Raw genomic sequence first — 26,665 nt, forward strand, 5'->3', positions numbered from 1 at the left:
TGGAAGCCAAGCCAAAATGAAGATTCCATTAACTGACTAGCACTGAAGCCACACTAAAGCTCATCTCTGTGTTCCCAGACACACATGGGGCAAACTTATACAAGACAAGATTTTGAAGGGAGCATATCAGTAAAAGCGGTAGTGGAGCTAACTCGTGGCACTGAAAATTAAGGTGCTAGACCGGGGCAAGAGGTGGTATACAATGAGGTTGCCTTAGTGCTATACTGCGCTCCAAAATATTAATTCAAATGGCCAATTCAAAATTAAGTACACATAAACCAGCATTAATTAACGAGAAGTGACACAAGGTCGCTCGAAGGGCTAACATCACTTAATTGAAAAGACAAATGACGGAAGCGGCAGTAACATCAAACACCTTCTCCGAGTTTTAACCTGGAGTCACTTCCCGCTATACAAGTAAACATTTAACCAAGCACAAGGAAGGAACCCCAAAGAGAAAATTCAAATAAAACCCCCAAAAGATTATAAAGGACAGGGAACTCCCAACTATTAAAATTTAAAAGAAGTAGCTCTCCCGAAAGGCAGTGTAAACGCGAAGGCCACATTTAAGAGGCCACAAAAATTGGATACAAAAGGTCTTATACATTTCCTCCTTTTCTTTAAAGAAACACAAGGCTGCTTAACTTTTGCTGGACGTCCGGTATGGCTCGTGTAGGATACACCAGGCAGCAACCCAAGCTAGGCGGTCGCAAGGCACGGCGAGCAAAATCAGGAGAGCAGACAGGCAGGCAGCCAACACATATCCTCCATCCTGAACCGGCAGACCGCGTACAACCAACTCCACACATACGTGGTTGCTTCCCACCTCGTACCTCGCGGCGTCTCAGCAGGTAGCCCGAGCAAACGTCAACTGCCACTCGCCCCGCGAATGCGGAAAACAACAAGGCAAGCAAAGATAAGAAACACTGAAGGATCGATAATGGACATCCAAGAGACTGGCGCGCCAGTAACGAGCGCCACGGCTCAATATCCGTATGAAATTTTGGTTACAGCACCATTACGTACCTCTCACAGTGCTGATGACTGTCGGCTTTCTGCAAGACTCTGCAAGCGTGATCTGGATGTCATCTCAGACGTCATTGTAGAACGTATACGCAATGCAAATACCTTAACTACAAATGCAAGTGGAACTTCAATAAAACTCCCAAAGCAGTGTGGATGACTACGAAGAAATTGGCCATGTGCGAGTGGTGAGGGTTCTGTACACAGTTAATTATGTCCATTTCGGAAATAGAGGATCTCGACAAATTTTGCCTGTCGTCGACAGTGATACTCGCAAGAGATCGGTCCCAGAGATACATAACTTTTGAAAAGAAACTTCCTGGCAGATTAAAACTGTGTGTTGGACCGAGACTCGAACTCGGGACACAGTTTAAATCTGCCAGGAAGTTTCATATCAGCGCACACTCCGCTGCAGAGTGAAAATCTCATTCTGGGAACTTTTGAAAACATTACTGAAATTAAAAGCGTTCAAATAGGTTGTTGAAATACGAATCACCTTGACCGTGAGGATTTATTAAAAAGTAACCATTCTGACGTGTTATTTTTACTTTTATAAATCCTTGCGATCAATACTGATTAATATTTTAACTTTCGATAATGTTTTAATGTCAAGTTTGAAGCTGGGTAACAAATGACAAAAGAAATACTTCTTTTCGTGTGATATAGTTACAGATTAAAAAGCTTGCATTTTTTTCCTGTAATTGAAATCTTGCTTCTCTCCGAATATCATGATTCTAGGCCAACGATGCTATAGGTTTTGATGAGTGAATTTGCGAGTGTCACAATATGCAACATAAATGGCCGTATATTTTTTATGTATACATTTATTACACAGCCATGAGACTATAAGCCTTAGTATGGAACATTAATTATAACCTCATACATCAACATGCTCCTGAGAAAAAGGCGTCGTAACATATGCACAGAGAGACAGTCAGTATGATAATAAATGACAATATTTCCTTCTTCGTGTGGTATAATTACAAATAAAGAATTTTCAGACTTTTTTCCTTTGGTTTCAATGAAACCTTGTTTCTTGCCAAATTTCATGATTCTACACTAGCGGGAAGCAGTTTGGAGGCTTTGATCAGTGAACTGGTAAGAATCGAAATATATGACATATATGGCCGTACCATTTATTTACATTTACTATGGAAGCTCACATTTATTTCGCTACCTAAGGACCATAGATCTTATTATGTGACACAAATTTAAACTTGATATGTCTACCAGTTTGTGAGAAAAAGGGGTCTTAAGAAATGGATGGGCAGACAGGGAGTCTCTAAGGAATGACAAATCTTTCTGCGTATATTATAATTATCAATTAACAATTTTCTGATTTTTTTCCTTTAGTTGCACTGTGAAACCTTGCTTCTTGCTAGATTTCGTGATTCTAAGTCAACGGCAATTACCATACACGTTTTCATGAGTGACTTTGGGAGTATCAAAATAAGTGACATAAGTGGCAGTATCTTGATTGCATTGATTTAGAAGCTTCAATATTTTACTGCAAAGGAACTGTAGAGCTTAGTAAGTGACCTAAATGTCAACTCGATACTCCTACCCATTTCTGAGATGAAGGGTTTTTAACAATCGGGCAGACAGACAGAAGGACAGACAATAAATTAATCCTATAAGGATTCCGTTTTTGTTGATTGGGTTACAGAACCTAAAAGCACTCTGAAGGGAAGCAAGTTGATCACACGTCATAACTAGCGGTAGGCAAATGTCAAATTCGCCACTCGCCGGATTGTGGTGTGAATGTGTTAGTTCTAGCCCAAGTACTTTCCTTGGGAGAGGCTAGGTGTGTGTGTGTGTGTGTGTGTGTGTGTGTGTGTGTGTGTGTGTGTGTGTGTGCGCGCGCGCGCGTGTGCGTGTGTGTGTGTGTTAGTGTGTTTTAGGGCCCACCACGAATGCCTGTCTCGCGCTAACCTCTGCATATTACAGCATCACATACACCTTATGTCCTCAGGATGTATTCAAATTGTTTTTCGCTACTGTTTGTAAGACATCGTGGTCTCCTGACCTTCATTGCTTACATATTCCTCCCTCACATTCATATTCTGCACGTCAAGATGCTTCATTTGAACCCAAACTCGATAAGATAAAGTCAATGTTGTATGAATTCATGTAAACAATATGCAATTAACAAGTAAGCACACCGTGTTTGAAATACTTGAGGCTGGCGTACACACATACATTCCAGACATGACGGTCACAGAAGCTTTTAGTTTGTGAGAGGAACCGCACAACGGGACGCCGGCCCCTTCAGAGGATGACCCAGCCTATGTCGGCCGGTGACCGCCCGTGTAGCAAACAGCGTGGGCCCGAGTGAAAGGGGGGGAACAACCCCATGTTCGGCTTAAAAGCAAATTCCGCTACATTGTGTGGGAGCAGTCAGCCTACACATTCTTTACACATAGCACGCAGTTTCAGAGATTTTCACAGGAGACAGCAAACGCCAAACGCCAATGCTACAGGTTTCTGGATTGGTCGCCTTAAACGAAACGTCATTCTCCCGTTTTAGAAGAGCAATGCTGATTGGCAGACAATATTTCTGACGCCTTGAGCTGAAGGAATAATGGAAGAGACCGAAAGATATACCCCTTCATGTCTGGTGTGGAGAGGCAGCGTTCCGTTGTCGCTCTTGGAGTGAGGAACAAGTCTCTCCTCAGTACTTCACTGGGAGAGCACCTCTATCGAGAGCGAATCGAAGTGCGACTCTCTATATTGAGTCCTTGCAATTAAGCATTGTTCACTGTGTTGGCCGACACACTTATTGTGCGGTGTGAACGGACAGAGTTATAGTTAAACGCCTGCAAGCGAATTTTGAGTGGCATCACGGTGGATTTGTTATCTGACCGGTGTACCACGCCAATAGTTAGACTAGGGGCGAATAGGAATCCTTGACTTCATCAAGGCATAGGGAGAGTTAGATTGGCGAAAGTCAATCCAGATAGAACGAGAGTTATTTGTCAGCAGCGAGCGGCGCAGACAGCAGTCATCACAGCTTACGTTATTGTGCGCTACAGCTATTGCGAGCCCCATATTTCCTCCACAGCAGTACACTTCACTGCATTTCACACACGACAGCCTCGATCATACCTAGCAACATTCTAAAGGATAATAATTCAAGCTGAGTAGGCGCGCCTCTCACCCATTCTGCCAAGTCAATAACAATCCTAAACTCTGTATAGAAATTTCATTAGCGAATCCTATCCTTGAGAGCTAACTTCACATTCCGAAAAGAACCAGGATATAACTTGTTCAAATCTTAACTTAAAGTGCCATTGTGATATCTCAGAATTTTTGCAAAATAAATAACTTTCATTAGTTTCATGTTTTTCTTACACTAACTAGCACTACTCCAGTACCCAAGTATCCCACTAGTTACATAAGAAATTTTGTGAATTTTCGTGTCATTTCCTTACAGCGGGCGACTCCAGGAGATATTTGTTGCCGAAAGTTTTATCAGGCATTTCTCTTTAGAACGTTAGGAGCGTCTGTCTGACTTCTGTAGTAGTGTGGGGGTGGAAATTGCATCTTGCACGAGCCACAGGGTAAAGGGTACATCTCAGATTAATCCGTTGCGCAGATAACAGATGAACCCCTCACCTGAGAAGTTTTTACGCTTTATAGTTCTCTAGTACCATAGAAGTTATTCCCTTATCTCTTAACACGGGCCCTATCACTCTGTCTTTTTTCTTCTTGTCAGTGTTTTCCATACGTCCTTTTCTTCGCCGATTCTGCGGACCACCTCCTCATTCCTTATCTTATCAGCCCACCTAGTTTTGAACATTTTTCAGTAACACTGCACCTCAAACTTATCGATTCTCTTCTCTTCCGGAACCCTAACCTTACCTTGTAGCGGTTGTTTCAAAAATGGAGAGCATGTATACAATTATGTATTCCCCAAATGTAAATATTCTAAAAAGTTCGTTGCTACGTGTGTCCCCTAGATGCATAGTTTCCGAGTGAGTATCGTCACTGTTTATACCGAGCGCACAGCATTCGAACACAGGCAGCGGAAATCGGTGCGCCGTGGTTCCAGAGAAACAGATACACCTCAGAGCATTGTAGTGAAGATCTTACACAAACTGCTGCATTTTCTTGCGCACGAGTGCAACTCCAGCAAGTAAGTTTTGCAACCAGATGATAGACCCAGACGTATTTAGTTTGTTAACACCATGCCGGAACGGACGATGCAGGCAGAGACTACCTTAGTAACTTTGTTAATCCGACAAAGCGACTGTTCACGTATCTCGGAAAGTAAACAGACTCAATATCCGGATCTTCGGGTCGGATAACTCCAACATCGTAGCCGGCCGGTGTGGCTGAGTGGTTCTAGGCGCTTCAGCCTCGAATCGCATGACCGCTGCGGCCGCAGGTTCGAATCCTGCCTCGGGCACGGATGTGTGTGTGATGTCCTTAGGTTTACGTTACTCACTTACAGGAATTCCAACAACGGGTATTGTTTCAACAAGATGGTCCACTGTCATAGTGGGTGTTATTCGTTTGCCACTTCTTGAATGAAATAATTTGATGGTCGGTAGGGCTAGTTCAAATCCGTGGCCTTCACGTTAACTAGATATAATTCCTCTTTGACATTTTTATGGGGTTACGTTAAGGATAAAGAGTTGAATTCACCGGAACCTTAAGTGCAAACTCATACTGCACAAATAACAGACGCTGCAGGTGCGGCGACGGAAATAATGTTGGCAAAGATGTGGAGAGTAATTGTTGCCTAGACATTTTACGACCATCAAACCTAGGACTTGTGGAAACGTAGCCATACAACACTCCATTAGTTAAGCTACAAAATACAACTAATCACATACCTTCACCTAGCACAGTCACTCACAAAAATGCTTTTGTAATTTGGGAAAGATTTCGTGCTCACCCCACACATGTAATCGCAGTTTTATAAGTACCATCTATTTTAGTGGTACTCATAAAACTGCAAAATTGTATTAAATGCTTTCATTCGGTAGGTCAGGTGTCCACGCGAAGTTTAAACGGTTGTGATAACACAGTCTAACTCTTAGCGACAAACAATCCAGAGTAAATAATGAGCGTCGTAATGGACACTGGAATTATTGGCCGCGAGCGGTTCTAGGCGCTTCAGTCTGGAACCGCGTGAACGCTACGGTCGCAGGTTCGAATTCTGCCTCGGGCATGGATGTGTGTGGTGTCCCTAGGTTAGTTAGGTTTAAGTAGTTCTAAGTTCAAGGGGCTGATGACCTCAGATGTTAAGTCCCATTGTGCTCAGAGCCATTTAAACCATTTTTGAATTATTGGCCAAAATGTGTCTGTAGCTAAACTGAGTACCACAATATCCAAATCTACTACAAATAAGAGCAAAAATGTGTAGTTACGGAAAAGCAGATAAAAATTCTCTTCGCGCGTTTCAAAGAGACAGGTCCATTCATTCCATACTATGTAAGCGTGGACAAAATGTGTCTTCAGTTCTAATAAATGATATTGACGGCGAGAGTTTCATATGCGTCAGTAGTACTTGAACAGCCAGATAATAGGCCACAAGGGGACTGGTTTCTGTGTGCAGAACCCTCCTCTTGTACGTTAATTGGTTTCCGAAATGGTCGTTGTGAACCATACAATCGTCTTATTAAAACGGTACATTAAACAAACGCTCTCTCAGATAACACTGTTGCATCAAATAAACAAAAAACAACTGTGAACTCTCTACTATCTCTCAAAAACGTCTCCCTGACACGACTCCGAAGTGCTCTTTGGCAGTCGTCAGACACACACGCTCGTAACATCACGATTACGTTTTTCTCTTGTCTGTTCAGTTGATACTAATATGTACTGATAAGCAAAACTTTTGTGTTTACTGTATTGGGTCATACTATTCCGTTGACTACACGTATTCATACGTTCACGTATCCACTAACACCATGCAACAAAAATACAAATACAGAGTAAAAGATTATAACAAAAATAGTTATGGACTGAAAGAGCAAGAACGAAGTGTCCGGATTAAAAACGGTGTGAGACAGGGATATAGTCTCGCACCCCTACAGGTCGATCTATACACCGAAGAATCAGTGAAGGAAATAAAACAGAGTGGGGTTAAAATTCAGAGTGAAAGTGTACAAAAGACAATCTTCGCTGGTGACATTGAAGAAATGTTGGAGGATATGTTGAACGCAATGAACAGTATAATGAGTGCACAATAAGGATTTCGAGTAAATCGAAGAAAGTAATGAGAAGTAGCAGCAATGAGAACAGTGAGAAAGCTAACTTTACAATTGGTGATGACGAAGTAGACAAAATCAAGGAATCCTGCCACCTAGGCAGCAAAATAACCTATGGCACACGGAGCAAGGAGGACGTAAAAATCAGCCTAGCAGCGGCAAAACAGGTATTCCTGGCCAAGAGAAGTCTACCAGTATCAGACACTGGTCTTAACATGAGTAAGATGTTTCTGAGAATGTACGTTTGGAGCACAGCACTGTACGGTGGTGAGACAGGGACTGTGGGAAAACGAAAACGGAAGAGAATCGAAGCATTTGAGATGTGGTGCAACAGGACGACGTTAAAAACTAGATGGACTAGTAAGGTAAGAGAAGATGAGGTTCTACTCAGAATCGACGAGTAAAGGAAAATATGAAAAACACTGACAAGAAGAAGAGACTGTATGACAGGACATCCGTTAAGGCATCAGGGCATAACGTCCATGGTACTAGAGGCACCTGTAGAGGGTAAAAACTGTAGAGGAAGACTGGCAATTAAAATTGCTACACCACGAAGATGACGTGTTACAGACGCAAAATTTAACCGACAGGAAGAACACGCTGCGATATGCAAATGATTAGCTTTTCAGAGCATTCACAAAAGGCTTGCGATAGTGGCGACACCTACTACGTGCTGACATGAAGAAAGTTTTCAACCGATTTCTCATACACAAACAGCAGTTGACCGGCGTTGCATGGTGAAACGTTGTTGTGATGCCTCGTTTAAGGAGGAGAAATGTGTACCATCACGTTTCAAACTTTGGTAACGGTCGTATTGTAGCCTGTCGCGATTGCGGTTTATCGTATCGCGACATTGCTCCTCGCGTTGGTCGAGATCCAATGACTGTTAGTAGAATACGGAATCGCTGGGTTCAGGAGGGTAATACGGAACGCCGTGCTGGATCCCAATTGCCTCGTATCACTAGCAGTCGAGATGACAGGCATCTTATCCACATTGCTGTAACGGATCGTGCAGCCACGTCTCGATCCCCGAGTCAACAGATGGGGACGTTTGCAAGACAACAAAAATTTCATACGAGTATTTGTCCTAAGCCGAATGGTTTCCGATATAAAACATATTTAATGTACATTTGTTTATGGGCTAGCGTCGGCCACGTGTGAGTCTTATCCACCCAACCTCTTTGACGTTTTATTCTAGCGCAGTCTACCTCGTCGCATGCAACCTCGGGATGTCTTCCTGCCATACCAATTGGAGTGGACCCAAAATAGACTGCGATAGGACCGCCATTGCGATTTCTCCTGAGTCACAAAATTTTCTTCTTTTCTAACATTGTTTGAATTATTCAGCACAACTTTTTGCATTGTGTTTTCTAAATTTTCAATCAGTTGTGTGTGTAAAGCCATCATTTCCATAAATGATGTTGTTGTGGTCTTCAGACCAGAGACTGGTTTGATGCAGCTCTCCATGCTACTCTATCCTGGTGCAAGCTTCTTCATCTCCCAGTACCTACTGCAACCTACATTTTTCTGAATCTGCTTAGTGTATTCTTCTCTTTGTCTCCCTTTACGATTTTTACCCTCCACGCTGCCCTCCAATACTTAATTGGTGCACTCTTGATGTCTCAGAACAAGTCCTGAGAACCGATCCCTTCTTCTAGTCAAGTTGTGCCACAAATTTCTCTTCTCCCCAATTCTATTCAATACCTCCTCATTAGTTATGTGATCTACCCATCTAATCTTCAGCATTCTTTTGTAGTACCTCATTTCGAAAGCTTCTATTCTCTTCTTGTCTAAACTATTTATCTTCCATGTTTCACTGGCATACAAGGCTACACTCCATACAAATACTTTCAGAAACGACTTCCTGACACTTAAATCTATACTCGATGTTAACAAATTTCTCTTCTTCAGAAATGCTTTCCTTGCCATTGCCAGTCTACATTTTATATCCTCTCTACTTCGACCATCATCAGTTATTTTGCTCCCCAAATAGCAAAACTCCTTTACTACTTTAAGCGTCTCATTTCCTAATCTAATTCCCTCACCATCACCCGATTTGATTCGACTACATTCCATTATCCTCTTATTGCTTTTGTTGATGTTCATCTTATATCCTCCATTCAAGACACTGTCCATTCCGTTCAGCTGCTCTTCCAGGTCCTTTGCTGTCTCTGACAGAAGTACAATGTCACCCACGAACCGCAAGGTTTTTATTTCTTTTCCATGGATTTTAATACCTACTCCGAATTTTTCTTTTGTTTCCTTTACTGGTTGCTCAATATACAGATTGAATAACATCGGGTAGAGGCTACAACCCTGTCTCACTCCCTTCCCAACCGCTGCTTCCCTTTCATGCTTGACTCATAACTGCCACCTGGTTTCTGTACAAATTGTAAATAGCCTTTCGCTCCCTGTTTTTTAACCCTGCCACCTTCAGAAATTGAAAGAGAATATTCCAGTCAACATTGTCATTAGCTTTCTCTACAAATACTAGAAACGTAGGTTTGCCTTTCCTTGAAATATCTTCTAAGGCAATTCGTAGGTTCAGTATTGCCTCACGAGTTCTAATATTTCTATGGAATCCAAACTGATCTTCCCCGAGGTCGGCTTCTTGCAGTTTTCCATTCGTCTGTAAAGAATTCGCGTTAGTATTTTGCAAACGTGACGCATTAAACTGATAGTTCGGTAATTTTCACGTCTGTCAACATCTGCTTTCTTTGGGATTGGAATTATTATGTTCTTCTTCAAGTCTGAGCGTATTTCGCCCGTCTCATACATTGTGTTCACCAGATGGCACAGTTTTGTCAGGTCTGGATCTCCCAGGGCTATCAGTAGTTCTAATGGAATGTTATCTACTCCCGGGGCCTTGTTTCGACTGTCTTTCAGTGCTCTGTCAAACTCTTCACGCAGTATCATATCTCTCATTTCATCTTCATCTACATCCTCTGACATGTCCATAGTATTGTCCTCAAGTACAGTGCCCTTGTATAGACCCTCTATATACTCCTTCCACCTTCCTGCTTTCCCTTAGCTTAGAACTGGGTTTCCATCTGAGGTCTTGATATTCATACAAATAACAATGTACATTAAATGTGTCCTACGTCGGAAACCGTCCGGAACAATGTGTATGTCCCCATGATTTTTATTAATTCATATAAGTGTGCCTCTCACATACCTGAATGTTGACCAGTCCCCCTGGACACCCTGTACACATAGAAGCTGTATGTCAAGTCACAGCTAGGGGAAATGCTATTGCTGTTCACTCAACGTCATTTGTGTTGTTGACAAGTGACGTATTTACCTTCGAAGGTTAGTTTAACATATTATTTATTTCCATATTGTAACGAACTGTTCTAGTATGATGTACCGAATTATGCCGACATACTGAAAGTTGCTTTATATTAAGTCGTACAAATGCTTACTTATGACTGTTATGTGAAGGTTCCAGAGATGTAAGTCTGCCCTTTTCCCACCTGAGATTAACAACAGCCGCTAGTGGTAGAATCCGGATTCGACGTAATCTTTGACCGCCCCAGTGCTAATGTAAGATGGCCTTATAATTGCCTGTGCTCCTACTTCGCTTTTATAAGGTGGCGTAAGACCGTTACCTAGGGCGGAGATTATGTTGAAAACTACGTTTTTGTAGCCAAAAAATTGGGGACTAACATGGTGTATTGGAATCGTTAATAAAACCAACCCGCTTTCAGAAAAAAAAAAAAATAGTCCAGATGGATCTAAGCACTATGGGTCTTAACAGCTGAGGTCATCAGTCGCCTAAAACTTATAACTACTTAAACCTAACCAACCTAAGGACATCACACACATCCATGCCCGAGGCAGGATTAGAACCTGCGAGCGTAGCAGCCGCGTGGTTCCGGACTGAAGCGCCTAGAACCGCTCGGCCACTGCGGTCGGCCCCCTTTTAGAAAAAAGAAAAAAAATGTTGCATTACTTATTGAAGTCCCCTGGTGGGCAATGTCCCGACTGACTGACTCGATGACTCATCATCGTCCAGCCCAGATCGCTAAGGACAGAGACTTGAAATTTGGAGGTGGTGTTGATCTTATACTGTAGGCCAGTCAGAAGTAAAAAAATAATTTTTCTAAATATTCGGAAGTCAACCCACTAAGGGGGGGGGGGGGGGGGAGGTAGGGGATATAAAGTAATACGATTATTATTTTATTATGAACGCCCTTTCAAATCTCCGAAATTTTTACTTTTGAATACATTGTGCGAGCAACCAGTGATCAGTGTTATTACTAATATTTACTATATAAACAGTCTTGATCACAAATTATTTATTCCGGTGACCTTTTCGGTCACAACTGTGTGGTCATCTTCAGACCAATGAGCAAGAACCTCCTCCTGGTGGTAAATCACTACTAACGATTTACTAGTGATTTACTGGTGATTTCCTACCAGAAGGAGGTTCTTGCTCATTGGCCTGAAGATGACCACAGTTGTGGTCGAAACCAGTCACCGGAATAAATAATTTGTGATCAAGACTGTGTTTGATAGTAAATATCTGTAATTTTTATTTGGCTCCTCTGTTAGAAATTTTAAAAAATGTGTTTCACTAGTTTTGGAAAATCAACATCTAGGTCGGTGAAAAAGAGGATGAAAATTCTTATTTATTTTACAAAGATTATAGAGTTAAATCTATGAAAATTTGTATTTCACTTCACGCTTAGATATAAAGAAATGTGTTAGGGGATGAAAATTTCTATGGAAATAACACCACAAGAAAGCAAAAGGCATGACGGATAAAAGCTTTGCACTCCAGCAACTGAATTTCTTTTTGGTCAGAGGTACCCTGGAAAAGACTATTCCTCTATGGCCTTAATTAGGGTGGAAAGTTTGGAAAATGTTCAAATGTGTGTGAAATCTTATGGGACTTAACTGCTAAGGTCATCAGTCCCTAAGCTTACACACTACTTAACCTAAATTATCCTAAGGCCAAACACACACACCCATGCCCGAGGGAGGACTCGAACCTCCGCCGGGATCAGCCGCACAGTCCATGACTGCAGTGCCTCAGACCGCTCGGCTAATCACGCGCGGCGAAAAGTTTAGAAGGTGTTACAATTTGTGAAGAGCTTAAAAAATCGATTAAAGAAAAACAAAAAATTCTGTGGAAGCCATATAGGATACGCGAGCGAAGCAGCGGGCGCCAAACTAGTTTTCCCTATAAAGGGCATGGTAATTCATTTACAGAAACCACAAAATTTACATTAATATTATGCAAAAGTACAACTAACTTATTATTTTACAAGTATAACTTCACGCATTCAAATATTCCGTTTTTAATTTTCTCGTTAGTAATTCAAAATGAGTAATCACGTGAATTAACGTTGAAAGTATAGAAAATTAGCCAATGACAAAGGGTGGGGGGGGGGGGGGGGGATACATTTCGTCACATCATGATCAGAGAAAGGTCGAAAGTGGTGATTTTGTTTTGAAACTGGTCTGATTGTTCCTGTCTATGAACTATTTTTAAAACTCGCCATCACTGTTCGTCTCCAATTCTACTTGTGTGATGTCCTTTCCAGTTTATTACGTGATTCTTACACTTCGGCGCACACGTAAGAAGCGACATAAACGCGATTTCCTCGTAACAACTTGACGTTAACTAATATTATGGCCTATCAGTCTGCTCGAAGTAAATGAAAACAAGTTGATGTCATTAGAGACCTCAATGCTGCTGGAAGGGGAAGTTTTATGCCAATTCACTGCGTACGCGTTTTGCAACTGTTCTTGACCTTTTACGACTGGCTAGCACCGTTCATTTACAGCCACGGGACACGTGGATCTCCGCACACGTCTGGAAAGAGACGCTATGGCGTCTTCTTTGACGTCAGCTGCCTGATCGTCTTGAATTCGCGGTTTTGTTCACTCATGGCCGCGTCTTCTATCGCCGTTCCGAGCGAGGTCGAGTATTTTTAAGAAGGTGGATTCGTATTCGGGGTCGACAGGGGCTCATATCCGCTCCTGGTCATCCACTTTCATTTTTTCGATGAATTCCATGAAGCCGCTTGTAAAATTCTGGATTGACGCCACTGAGAGGGCACAGCCGTCATACTTTCCCATTCCGATATTCTAGACCAGTTGCCGTTATCTACATCTACATTTACATTTATACCCCGAAAGCCACCCAACGGTGTGTGGCGGAGGGCACTTTACGTGCCACTTTCATTGCCTCCCTTTGCTGTTCCAGTCGCATATGGTTCGCGGGAAGAACGACTGCCGGAAAGACTCCGTGCGTGCTCAAAGCTCTGATTTTACATTCGTGTTCTCCTGGGAGGTATAAGTAGAGGGAAGCAATATACTCAATACATCGTCCAGAAACCTGGACAGCAAGCTACACCGCGATGGGGAGCGCCTCTCTTGCAGAGTCTGCCACTTGAGTTTGCTAAACATCGCCATAACGCTATCACGCTTACCAAACAACCCTGTGACGAAACGCGCCGCTCTTCTTTGGATCTTCTCTATCTCCCCTGTCAACCCGGCCTGGTACGGATCCCACACTGATGAGCAATACTCAAGTATAGGTCGAACGAGTGTTTTGTAAGCCACCTCCTTTGTTGATGGACTATATTTTCTAAGGACTCTCCCAATGAATCTCAATCTGGCACGCGCCTTACCAACAATTAATTTTATATGATCATTCCACTTCAAATCGTTCCGCACGCATACTCCCAGATATTTTACAGAAGTAACTGCTACCAGTCTTTGTTCCGCTATCATATAATCACACAATAAAGGATCCTTCTTCCTATGTATTTGCAATACATTACATTTGTCTACGTTAAGAGTCAGTTGCCACTCCCTGCACCAAGTGCCCATCCGCTACAGATCTTCCTGCATCTCGCTGCAATTTTCTAATGCTGCAACTTCTCTGTATACTACAGCATCATCTGCGAAAAGCCGCATGGAACTTCCGACACTATCTACTGGGTCATTTACATATATTGTGAAAAGCAATGGTCCCATAACACTCCCCTGTGGCACGCCAGAGGTTACTTTAACGTCTGTAGACGTTTCTCCATTGAGAACAACATACTGTGTTCTGTTTGCTAAAAACTCTTCAATCCAGCCACACAGCTGGTCTGATATTCCGTAGGCTCTTACTTTGTATATCAGGCGACAGTGCGGAACTGTATCGAACGCGTTCCGGAAGTCAAGGAAAATGGCATCTACCTGGGAGCCTGTATTTAATATTTTCTGGGTCCCATGAACAAATAAAGCGAGTTGGGTCTCACACGATCGCTGTTTCCGGAATCCATGTTGATTCCTACAGAGTAGATTCTGGGATTCCAGAAATGACATGATACGCGAGCAAAAAACATGTTCTAAAACTCTACAACAGATCGATGTCAGACCAGAAATATGCTTATTCGAAAATGACAAGTATCAGACAGGTCAGACATATCATAACATTTCAAATTGTACTTGAGAATGGCTACAATGCCGAAATCATGATAGTGCAATAAAATAAAATAAATTATAAGGAGGAACAAGTAACAGTCAAATGGTGGAAATTTCTTTCGAAAAATTCTATATGTGTGGTCCCCCACGAAGAACAGATCGTTAATGAAATCTCCCCATTGCCCCTCATCTATAATTCGCAGCATGTCACATGAGAAAAGGGCAAGCTGAGTTTCGGGCGAATGATGCTTTCTAAAACCATGCTGATTCTCAGACATAAGGTAATTTCTTACATTCGAATACAGAATAGGTTTAAGGATTCTACAGCAAACCGATGTTAAGTATATTGGTCTGTAATTTTTCGGATCCGTTCTTTTTCTTTCATTCTTCTTATACTTGGGAATCACATGCGCTTTTTTCCATTCGCTTGGGACTTTACGCTGGGAGAGATTCGCGATAAATGCAGGATAAGCAAGGAGCCAATGCTGTAAAGTACACTTTATAGCACCGAACTGAGATTCCATCAGGGCGTGGCCGACTAATTTGCTTTCAACTCATTCAGTTGTTGCTCTACGGCAAGGATTCCTATTACTGTGTCGTCCATACGAGAGTCTGTTCGATTTTCAAACCACGGTATTTTCTTACATTCGCGTGCGTGAACGATTTCTCAAACGTGAAATGTAAAATCTGGGGACGGAAATCGGAAGTACCCTTTCGAAGGCTTCATTTTCCTTAAGCGATTTGGGGAAATCACGAAAACCTAAGTATGGCTCTCCAGTCTGGGATTTGAACCTCTCTGGGCGCTACAGCCGGGAACCATGCGACCGCTACGGTCGCAGGTTCGAATCCTGCCTCGGGCATGGATGTGTGTGACGTCCTTAGGTTAGTTAGGTTTAAGTAGTTCTAAGTTCTAGGCGACTGATGACCTCAGAAGTTAAGTCGCATAGTGCTCAGAGCCATTTTTTGATTTGAACCTCGTTCTCCCAAATACGTGTCCAGTATGAGATTTCCATGGTGCAGCGGAGTGTGCTATAAAACTTCCTGGCAGATTAAAACTGTGTGACGGACCGAGACTCGAACTCGGGACGAGATACTGGCAGAAGTAAACCTGTGAGGACGGGGCGTGAGTCGCGCTTGGGTAGCTCAGTTGGTAGAACACTTGCCCGCGAAAGGCAATGGTCCCGAGTTCGAGTCTCTGTCCGGCACACAGTTTTAATCTGCCAGGAATTTTCACTTGTCCAGTGTTTTAGCATTGCGTGACTTCTTACGTTTTTCTAGCAATGCTTGTGTCGTCTGCAAGAAGGCTTACTTCTTTCTCCTGTTTTAAATGGAACGGAAAATCAGTAATGATATTGGGTCCCCGACGGAGCCCTGTGGAATGTCCATTTCTCCTTATCCCACTAAAATGATGTGGCGCCCGTATTTTTGTTATTCGAACATCGTTGTGTAACATTTTGCATCCTGCTTGAACCTGCCTCTTCTTGTCCTTTACGTCCAACGAAAGTCAGTAATGACCTTGGATGTGTTGACAGAAAAGATCGGCCATTAACAAAGTGTTTTCCCGGTGAAGTGCCTCGGAATCTGAGTAGGCGCCACAGAGGATCCCCAGCTTCCGGAAGTCTACATGTCGTCGACCTCACCCCGTACAAATCTGTGTGAACAACACACGACTGGGAGTCATAATGGGCCACGTAGCGTGGTGTTAGAGCAAGTCTTCCAAAACAAACACAGTAAATTCACGGGCAATATATCTGTCGCAGAACAGTGGCAACTATTTAGTTGCAACCGATACGAAAGAATTACATATTTGTACCTGGTACTGTCCTTGGAATTGCGCTAGGTGACGATCAGTTCGGCTTTAGGAAAAGTAAAGGGACGAGAGAGGCAATTCTGACGTTACAACTAATAATGGAAGCAAGGCTAAAGAAAAATCAAGACACTTTCATAGGATTTGTCGACCTGGAAAAAGCGTTCGACAATATAAAATGGTGCAAGCTGTTCGAGATTCTGAAAAAGCAGGGGTAAGGGAGAGACGGGTCATATACAATATGTACAACCAAGAGGGAATAATAAGAGTGGACGATCAAGAACGAAGTGCTCGTATTAAGAAGGGTGTAAGATGAGGCTGTAGCCTTTCGCCCCTACTCTTCAATCTGTACATCGAGGAAGCAATGATGGAAATAAAAGATAGGTGCAGGAGTGGAATTAAAATACAAGGTGAAAGGATATCAATGATACGATTCGCTGATGACATTGCTATCCTGAGTGAAAGTGAAGAAGAATTAAATGATCTGCTGAACGGAATGAACAGTCTAATGAGTACACAGTATGGTTTGAGAGTAAATCGGAGAAAGACGGAGGTAATGAGAAGTAGTAGAAATGAGAACAGCGAGAAACTTAACATCAGGATTGATGGTCACGAAGTCAATGAAGTTAAGGAATTCTGCTACCTAGGCAGTAAAATAACCAATGACGGACGGAGCAAGGACATCAAAAGCAGACTCGCTATGGCAAAAAAGGCATATCTGGCCAAGAGAAGTCTACTAATATCAAATTTGAGGAATAAATTTCTGAGGATGTACGTCTGGAGTACAGCATTGTATGGTAGTGAAACCTGGACTGTGGGAAAACCGGAACAGAAAATCGAAGCATTTGAGATGTGGTGCTATAGACGAATGTTGAAAATTAGGTGGACTGATAAGGTAAGGAATGAGGAGGTTCTACGCAGAATCGCAGAGGAAAGGAATATGTGGAAAACACTCATAAGGAGAAGGGACAGGATGATAGGACATCTGCTAAGACATGAGGGAATGACTTCCATGGTACTAGAGGGAGCTGTAGAGGGCAAAAACTGTAGAGGAAGACAGAGATTGGAATACGTCAAGCAAATAATTGAGGATGTAGGTTGCAAGTGCTACTCTGAGATGAAGAGGTTAGCACAGGAAAGGAATTCGTGGCGGGCGGCATCAAACCAGTCAGTAGACTGACGAAAAAAAAAAAAAAAAAAAAAAAAAAAAAAAAAAACTGTCCTTCACTGTAGTCACCAGCGTTGTGTAGAACCCGTTGCCAGCGATGTGGAAGGCGTAGTATACCGTTAGCAGAGCCTGTTCTGTTGATGGTGCGAATGGAGCGGTCTAAAGTTAGTGATTCTCGTGTACGACTGTGGTGGGGTTATCCTAATGCATTACGTTCCTCCACGGCAGACCGTCAATGCATAGTATTACTGTTCGTTTTTGGAGCATCACTTGCGACCAGCTTTGCGAAAGAAGCGGCGAAACTTTCTGCACAACCCACCCATCATTTTGCACGACAATTCGTGGGCGCATACAGCGCAAGCTTTGGCTGCTCTTCGGTCGATGGGACTGGGAATTACTGTACCATCCACCATACTCCTCGGACTTAAGTCCTTGTGACTTTGATTTGTTTCCGAAGATGAAGGAACCACTTTGTGGCATTCGCTTTAGAACAGTTACAGAGATTCGACAGGCAGTAGACCACTCCATTCGCACCATCAACAGAACAGGCTTTGCTAACGGTATACTACGCCTTCCACATCGCTGGCAACGGGTGCTACACAGCGCTGGTGACTACTTTGAAGGACAGACACAGGTGCAAACACGTAACTCTTTTGTATCGGTTGTGAATAAATAGTTGCCACTATTTAAGTTCCAACTCTCGTATTTGGGGATTTTATGGCAGTCGCTGCATATAGCACATACACAACAGCATTGCCCTATATGAACCACTAACGCATGCCAATATTGTTAGCCAAGTGAGTCTAACGCAGAACTAAAGGAGAAGGCGGAAGAGAGTGATAAACCTTAGTGTAGTAAGGATTAATTTCCAAGCCTCATCTGTCGTGTTTTCGCACTGGCGCTAAATAATTCCACATGAGTTTTACGGAATTAGTGTACACTGCCTGAAAAAAATTAGTGGGAGGACATCTGGAAAGATGACGTCGATTTTGAGCGAATGACGCCATATGCCACCTGGGGGATAGCAGGGGTTCTGATAGTGGTTTCAACGTCGTCCACCAACAGATAGCGTAGTTGCAAAGCTGCCATAGCACCATTTGTGTCTACTCTTTAATGGAGAATTCTGACAGCCACGCCGGCCGCGGTGGTCTCGCGGTTAAGGCGCTCAGTCCGGAACCGCGTGACTGCTACGGTCGCAGGTTCGAATCCTGCCTCGGGCATGGATGTGTGTGATGTCCTTGGGTTCGTTAGGTTTAAGTAGTTCTAAGTTCTAGGGGACTGATGACCACAGAAGTTAAGTCGCATAGTACTCAGAGCCATTTTTTCTGACAGCCAGACTCGTGCTACTGAGACGCACTCACGCTTCCTACAGCCAACTGAGCGACTTTGAAAGGGGTCGAATTGCGGCATTCCAAGTGATGAGGGTCCTTTCGGATAACTGGAACGAAGTTGGGAGTGCTGCGTCGGTTGTGTGACGATACTGGCATCAATGGTTATCAGTGGTCACATGAACGTTCTTGATACCTGGGATCTAGGAAGGCAGGAAAAGGTGTGGACGGGGCTTAATCAGTTACCGTTGGTTGCACAGTAAACACGTACACTTCATTTAAGGAAATAATTTTTTTAAACAATCATTTTAAAAAAATTGACTAACACAAGCTACACTGACGGCTGAAGACCTTATTACGAAAGAATTCAAAATTATTTGTCGGCTAAAGGCCACAAGCAATAAATAGCAGTAATTTAAACAAATATTATTTTGAAACAATTGAGACAATCAGACCAAATAAAGAAATCCACAGACAGAGCTCCAAGGATGGACCTGAGAAAAGTCCCTACAGCTGCGTTAGCGGTGAGATAGGCAGCCAAGAGTAATGCTCACTTAACAGGATGGCCACTCAAATTAGGTTCAAATGGTTCAAATGGCTCTGAGCACTATGGGACTCAACTGCTGAGGTCATTAGTTCCCTAGAACTTAGAACTAGTTAAACCTAACTAACCTAAGGACATCACAAACATCCATGCCCGAGGCAGGATTCGAACCTGCGACCGTAGCGGTCTTGCGGTTCCAGACTGCAGCGCCTTTAACCGCACAGCCACTTCGGCCGGCCACTCAAATTAGGGACAGCTTAAACGCCGACCAGCACACTCGCAAAATCCACCTAAGATGCGATAACAAGTACCAAGATAGAATAACAGTTAACATCGTCAAATGACAAGCATTTAATTACACAAGTTGGCTCCACCAAACCCTAGTACGCACACAGGGTTAAGACCAAACTGCCTATTCAAAATCTGACTAGATGCAAATGGAACTACAAAGGACAATTCTACAAACAACTCAAACAATGCTAAAAATGGTTCAAATGGCTCTGAGCACTGTGGGACTTAAGTTCTGAGGTCATCAGTCCCCTAGAACCTAGAACTACTTAAACCTAACTAACCTAAGGACATCACACACATCCATGCCCGAAGCAGGATTCGACCGTAGCGGCTGCGCTGTTCCAGACTGTAGCGCCTAGAACCGCTCTGCCACCCCGGCTGGCAAACAATGCTAAAAGAGGCACTATACAGCAACGAATTGCACGTAGACATGAACGCTAAGAACACAGGAGCGGTCGAAAGACCAGACAGATACACGTCGTCCACTGAGACGACCGACCGAACGACCAACAATCGGTCGTTGCCAATCAAGTCAGGCAAGGGAAACGGAGTATAAAACCGCCAACTGACAGCTTGATGGCATGAGGTCACTTCCACGGACGGACACACACACACACACACACACACACACACACACACACACACAAGTGAAAGGTTCACTACTCGAATATAACGATCCATTCAACTTAAACTCGCTGAATCTGGACCGCGGCGTGGTCGTGCACTCTCGCGACCACATCCTTCCATCGGGCAGTACATATATCGCCAGCTCCCTCGGCGAGTACTGGCGCGGTCGGACTTCACTGCTGGTTGGTCCCAACTCAACTCCGACACACCCGACCCGGAAAACACTTCACGTCCTTCCAAAGATAGTACAGGTATCGATAAAGGCTGCTGCTGCCACTCGCAGACTGACAACGCTAGCAAACTTAGTGGCGCCAGTAATGCTCGGTTTACACTAGCAAGTTATTGCAGAAATTTATTTGCGCGGAGGAACTTGCCGCGCGATATGCGACTGTAAACATATCGCCAAGTCGACTTGCGACCGTAGCAATTTATTGCGGAAGTGACTTCCGGCACGTTTTCCACTACCAGTGTGAACACCACGCAAGAAGTATCTGCAAGTAACTTGCAGCTTTTAGGATGTATTTCTATTTCCTGCAAGTAGGAATAGCAAGTTATAGTAAGTATGTCGTCTGCATAAAAATCATATTTAACATTTTACTTAATGTGGTGACTTAATTTTATGCAAACATGTTACGTATTATATGCAAACAAATTTCAGAAATGGAGCAGAAACGGGAATGGATGAAGTAGGATACAGAACATTTTATTGAAAGCGTGTAGAGCTACCCCGAAATACGGAACGTGCATAACCGGGACTTTAAGAATAGAGTGAAGAAGATGAGCGCATTAAATGAAATTTCATCGATATTCGACACATCTGTGAAAGAAGTACAGAGAAAGTAGCATAACTTGAAGACACAACCCCTTTGCCACCTGTATCCACTCGCTTGATGTTTTAGGAGTCTAGAAAAAGACGATGTTTATTTATTACATGTTCTATTTAATTAACTTATCACTTTCCATTTTATGAGCATTAGAAAAAAAAAAAAAACATTTTTATACGCATATCATTCGGCAAAATGCAGTTTATTTCAATAAAAAATTAATTTCGTTGTTGTGTTTTCACACACCTTCAAATAATTTTCCCTTTTCAAGACGTCAAAAGTGGCTCTACATATCGTGCTGACGGGAATATGAAACAAGTACATTAGGGACTTGTATGAGTCTCCTACAAAGAAAAGACTTCAAAATTCGAACTTTTTTTGATTGTATGTTTCACAGAAATAAATGAAATGCCTATTTTATTCGTAGCTCACCTGTAGCTATAAATCGTAGAGTGACTAGCAAACGTTCCTTTGCTGAAATAGCAGTACGGAAGTTTGTGTCTCGTTTCGATAGGACCGGCGCTATTAACGTCAACAAATACTCTAGATCATTTGACGACATTCTGCAAAAGTTTTCAAAAGTATCCATGCTCTCGATACTAAGTTCTTGTAAAAGGTTATAATAGGCACCATTATGCGATCTTCTTATTATCCACTCTTTAACCTAAATACTTCTCTTTTTCGTTTTCACGTTTTTAATTACAATTACAAGAGCTGCAGCATATATCACCCGCCTACTTGTCATTTTATACTTCGGCTGACACTCATAGTGGTACTGAAAGCGTATGTAAACAGTATCAGCAAGTTGTTGACGCAAGTTTCTTGCCAAAGAACTTGCGGAAGAATATTGCTTAATTCTTGCGCTGCTGTGTAAACACAGCTGCAAGCGGCTCGCAGTAACTTGCAGCAATAACTTCTGCAAGCGACTTGCTAGTGTAAACCCAGCTTAAACGAAGAAAACGAGGCGCCACTACCCCTATTACACGGTGCCAACCTACCAAGGACACCAACGCGAGCCGCACACGGCTCTGTTCTCGCAACCGTTGGGTTGGGTTGGATTTTTTGGTTGGTTGGTTGTTGTGGGGAAGGAGACCAGACAGCGAGGTCATTGGTCTCATCGGTTTAGGGAAGGATGGGGAAGGAAGTCGGCCGTGCCCTTTGAAAGGAACCATCCCGGCATTTACCTGGAGCGATTTAGGGAAATCACGGAAAACCTAAATCAGGATGGCCGGACGCGGGATTGAACCGTCGTCCTCCCGAATGCGAGTTCAGTGTCTAACCACTGCGCCACCTCGCTCGGTGGATTTTTTGGGGGAAGAGACCAAACTGCGAGGTCATCGGTCTCTTCGGATCAGGGAAGGACGTGGAAGGAAGTCGGCCGTGCCCTTTCAAAGGAACCATCCCGGCATTTGCCTGGAGTGATTTAGGGAAATCACGGAAAACCTAAATCAGCATCGCCGGACGCGGGATTGAACCGTCGTCCTCCCGAATGAGAGTCCAGTGTGCTAATCACTGCGCCACCTCGCTCGGTCCTCAAACCCGCAGACGAGGTTCTGAACATCCACGCAGCACAGGTGGGCGCCAGGATCGTCTTATTGTAAGGGCAGATCGTCCTCCTACCACAGTACCGGTAAGAGGTTCAAAAATGGCTCTGAGCACTATGGGACTCAACTGCTAAGGTCATTAGTCCCCTAGAACTTAGAACTAGTTAAACCTAACTAACCTAAGGACATCACAAACATCCATGCCCGAGGCAGGATTCGAACCTGCGATCGTAGCGGTCTTGCGGTTCCAGACTGCAGCGCCTTTAACCGCACGGCCACTTCGGCCGGCACCGGTAAGAGGGCTTGTGAGTCTAGACACGTCAACACCAAGTGTTGTTAACCGGTTATTTACAGTGGGACTACTGGCACGCACTGTGCGGCTGATCCCGGCGGAGGTTCGAGTCCTCCATCGGGCATGGGTGTGTGTGTTTGTCCTTAGGGTAATTTAGGTTAAGTAGTGTGTAAGCTTAGGTACTGATAACCTTCGCAGTTAAGTCCCGTAAGTTTTCACACACATATTTTGTTCTGGCACGCACACCTTTAAGTCCGTCTTCCACTCACGCCACAGCATCAACGTGAATGGCCTGACTAGGTCACATCAGAGGGTTACATCACTGGGAAGATCGAATGCCGCCTCGTGGTCTTCGCTGATGATAGCAGATTCCACCTGTACGCAAATGATGCTCGTTTGCGTCTATGTCATAGACCTGGTGAGCACTGTCTCGTAGCGTGCATTCGTCCAAGACACTCCAGGCCTTAGAGTCTGGGGTGCGATGAGCTACGGTCTCTTTGGCGCTTCTCGAGGGGAACCCAAACACCACTCGATTCATGCAAGAATATTGTTAGGCCCGTTCGTCTGCCGTTGCTGCAAAAGGACGGTATGTGTTATTCCAACAGGATAACGCTCGCCCACACGCCGCCCGTGAAACTCTACGTGCTCTGCAAGGCGTGCAGTAACTTTCCCGGCTAGCGCCTTGTCCGGACTTGTCCCCAGTCGAACAAGTGTGGGATATGATGTGACGAGAAGTGACTGTTGCGGCTCGTCAACCAACAACTCTTACAGAAATGCAACAATTCGAGCAGGCGTGGCATAACATACCCCAGGACAGTACTGGCGACCTGTACGATCGACTGGACGCTAGAGCCAGCGCCGGCATTGGTACCCGTGGATGCTGCACCACATACTAATATGGGTGTTCCAGCCTGGGTCGACAGCTGGTACCTAAGAACCGTTTGCACTATTGATCTGTACATGTATTCATTCCATGTACAGTTCAAATGTGTGTGATTACCTAAGGGACCTAACTGCTGAGGTCATCGGTCCCTAGACTTACACACTGCTTAAACTAAATTAACGCTAAGGACAACACTCACACCCATACCCGAGGGAGGACTCGAACCTCCGACGGGAGGGGCCGCACGATTAGTGACATGGCTCCTCTAACCGCGAAGCACTCCATGTACTCCATACGCATTGTTGCAACAACAAATCGTGAGTGAACTGGAAAACTCTAAACTCAGCACCACTTTTTCTTCGGCAGTGTGTTTATGTTCTAGTCTTTCAATTTAACCAAACCTACATATCAAAAAAAGTTTTGCATCGCCTCGGTTCCGAGAGTTCCGGAACCTGTACAGAAAATTGGAATAGAGATCAACACAAACCTCGTCTCCGCCCTTTTTATTGCTCATGAAAACCACACATTGCATGTTGAAGCACCATACAGCGAAATATTCCCCAGATTGCTGCAAACACCGGTACCTCTAATACCCAGTATCACGTCATCTTGCATTGATGCATGCCTGTACTCGTCGTGGCATGCTATCTACAAGTTCATCAAGGCACTGGCGGTCCAGATTGTCCCACTCCTCAAGGGCGATTCGGCGTAGTGTGTGGTTGGTGGGCCCCGTTGTACACAAACACCCCTTTCCAATCTATCCCAGGCATGTTCGATAGGGTTCATGTCAGGAGAACATCCTGGCCACTCTAGTCGAGTGATGTCGTTATCCTGGAGGAAATCATTCACAAGATGTGCACGATGGGGGCGCGAACTGTCGTCCATGAAGACCAATGCCTCGCAAATATGCTGCTGATATGGTTGCGCTATGGGTCGGAGGATGAGATTCACGTATCGTACAGCCGTTACGGCGCCTTCCATGATCACCAGCGGCGTATGTCTACCCCACATAACGCCTCCCCAAATCAGCAGGAAACCTCCACCTTGCTGCACTCGCTGAACAATGTGTCTAAGGGGTTCAGCCTGACTGGGTTACCTCCAAACACGTCTTCGACGATTGTCTGGCTGAAGGCATATGCGACATTCATCGGTGAAGAAAACGTGATGCCGATCCTGAGCGGTCTATCGGCATTTTGTTTGGCCCATCTGTACTGCGCTGCATGGTGTCATGGCTGCAAAGATGGACCTCGCCATGGACGTCGGGAGCGAAGTTGCGCATCATGCAGCTTATTGCGCACAGTTTGCGTCATAACACGACGTCCTGTGGCTGCACGAGAAGCATTATTCAACATGGTGGCATTGCTGTCAGGATTCCTCCGAGCCATAGTCCGTAGGTAGTGGTCATCCTCTACAGTAGTAGCCGTTGGGCGGCCTGAGCGAGGCATGTCATCGACAGTTCCTGTCTCTCTGTATCTCCTCCATGTCCGAACAACATCGCTTTGGTTCACTCCGAGACGCCTGGACACTTCCCTCGTTGAGGGCCTTCCTGGCACAACATAACAATGCGGACGCCATCGAACCGCGGTATTGACCGTCTAGGCATGGTTGAACTACAGACAACACGAGCTGTGTACCTCCTTCCAGGTGGAATGACTTGAACTGATAGACTGCCGGACCCCTCTGTCTAATAGACGGTGCTCATGTGTGGTTGTTTACATCTTTGGCCGATTTTAGTGACATCTCTAAAAAGTGAAAGGGAAACGGGATGATACAAAACTTTTTTTGGTGTGTGTATATGTAAAATATGCTCTTGTGGGTTAGCACTTCCTTCTGCTGACCCGTCAATTGAGGAACGTCGGTTAGGACCTCGTATTAGTACCCTTTGGAGGTCTACGATATCCTCTGTAGGAAGTGACTATTGAAACAACGGACTCTTAATACTCAGCTCGCTCAATTTGTTCATGAGATATAAATTGCACAAGATAGCTGCGTCAAGTTGAGGCTCTATGACTAGACTTCAGGGAAACGTTGAAATAAATGACTGGATTCTACCCAACGAACTCCAAACTTCCCCTTTTAAATTCATACAAAAAAAGTCGAAGAAAAAATCAAACTGTAATTCGATGCAAACGGTTGCTTTATTAGCTTGACCTTCCGAGGACCATATGAAGAAAGTGACGTCTCGTTTATTTACTCCTTTCTTTATTTACAGTGGTTTTTCGTTCTTTCCACATGGTGTTCCCTTCTTTCTTCTGTCCATATGGCGCTTGTCGTTTTCTTCTCCTGTAACCCCTTGAAGCTTTATACTTTGAACATTTGTCTTTTTTCTATTTCTTCCTGTGTTACTCTCATTTCTATCAAGTCTGGTCTATCTTGTTTGATTTACGTCATTTGTGTTTTTAAGTTCCTCGCCAAAAAACGTATAAATTATTTATGGCTATTTTTTCTCCTGTAGACTATTTAGATATCCATACATTACAACTTTTCTTTTTCATTGTGTCTACTTATTTTATAATATCCTTAATTTCCATTTCCCACTGTCGTATTTTGGTCTCGTGGTTTTATTGACAATTTTACTTTTCCTTTTTTTATATTTCCTCTAATTGTTTGGCTCTATTTAACGAAAGGTATTCTGAAGCATAAAGGTATTTCGGGCTACTAACAGTGTTAAGTGTCTGTTTTGCATTTACG

General features: G+C 43.8%; 1 protein-coding gene across 1 annotated transcript in view; it reads left to right on the forward strand.

Annotated features, from left to right (window-relative positions):
* The first annotated feature begins 663 nt into the window (after positions 1-663).
* The window catches only part of LOC124552296 (leucine-rich repeat-containing protein 15-like), a 200,088-nt gene continuing 174,086 nt past the window's right edge, over positions 664-26,665 (forward strand). The window contains exon 1 of the mRNA XM_047126572.1: positions 664-851. Coding sequence (XP_046982528.1) covers positions 664-851 — 188 coding nt within the window. The remainder of the gene's footprint in view (positions 852-26,665) is intronic.

The sequence above is a fragment of the Schistocerca americana genome, chromosome 10 (genome assembly GCF_021461395.2).
Source record: "Schistocerca americana isolate TAMUIC-IGC-003095 chromosome 10, iqSchAmer2.1, whole genome shotgun sequence".
NCBI lineage: Eukaryota > Metazoa > Arthropoda > Insecta > Orthoptera > Acrididae > Schistocerca > Schistocerca americana.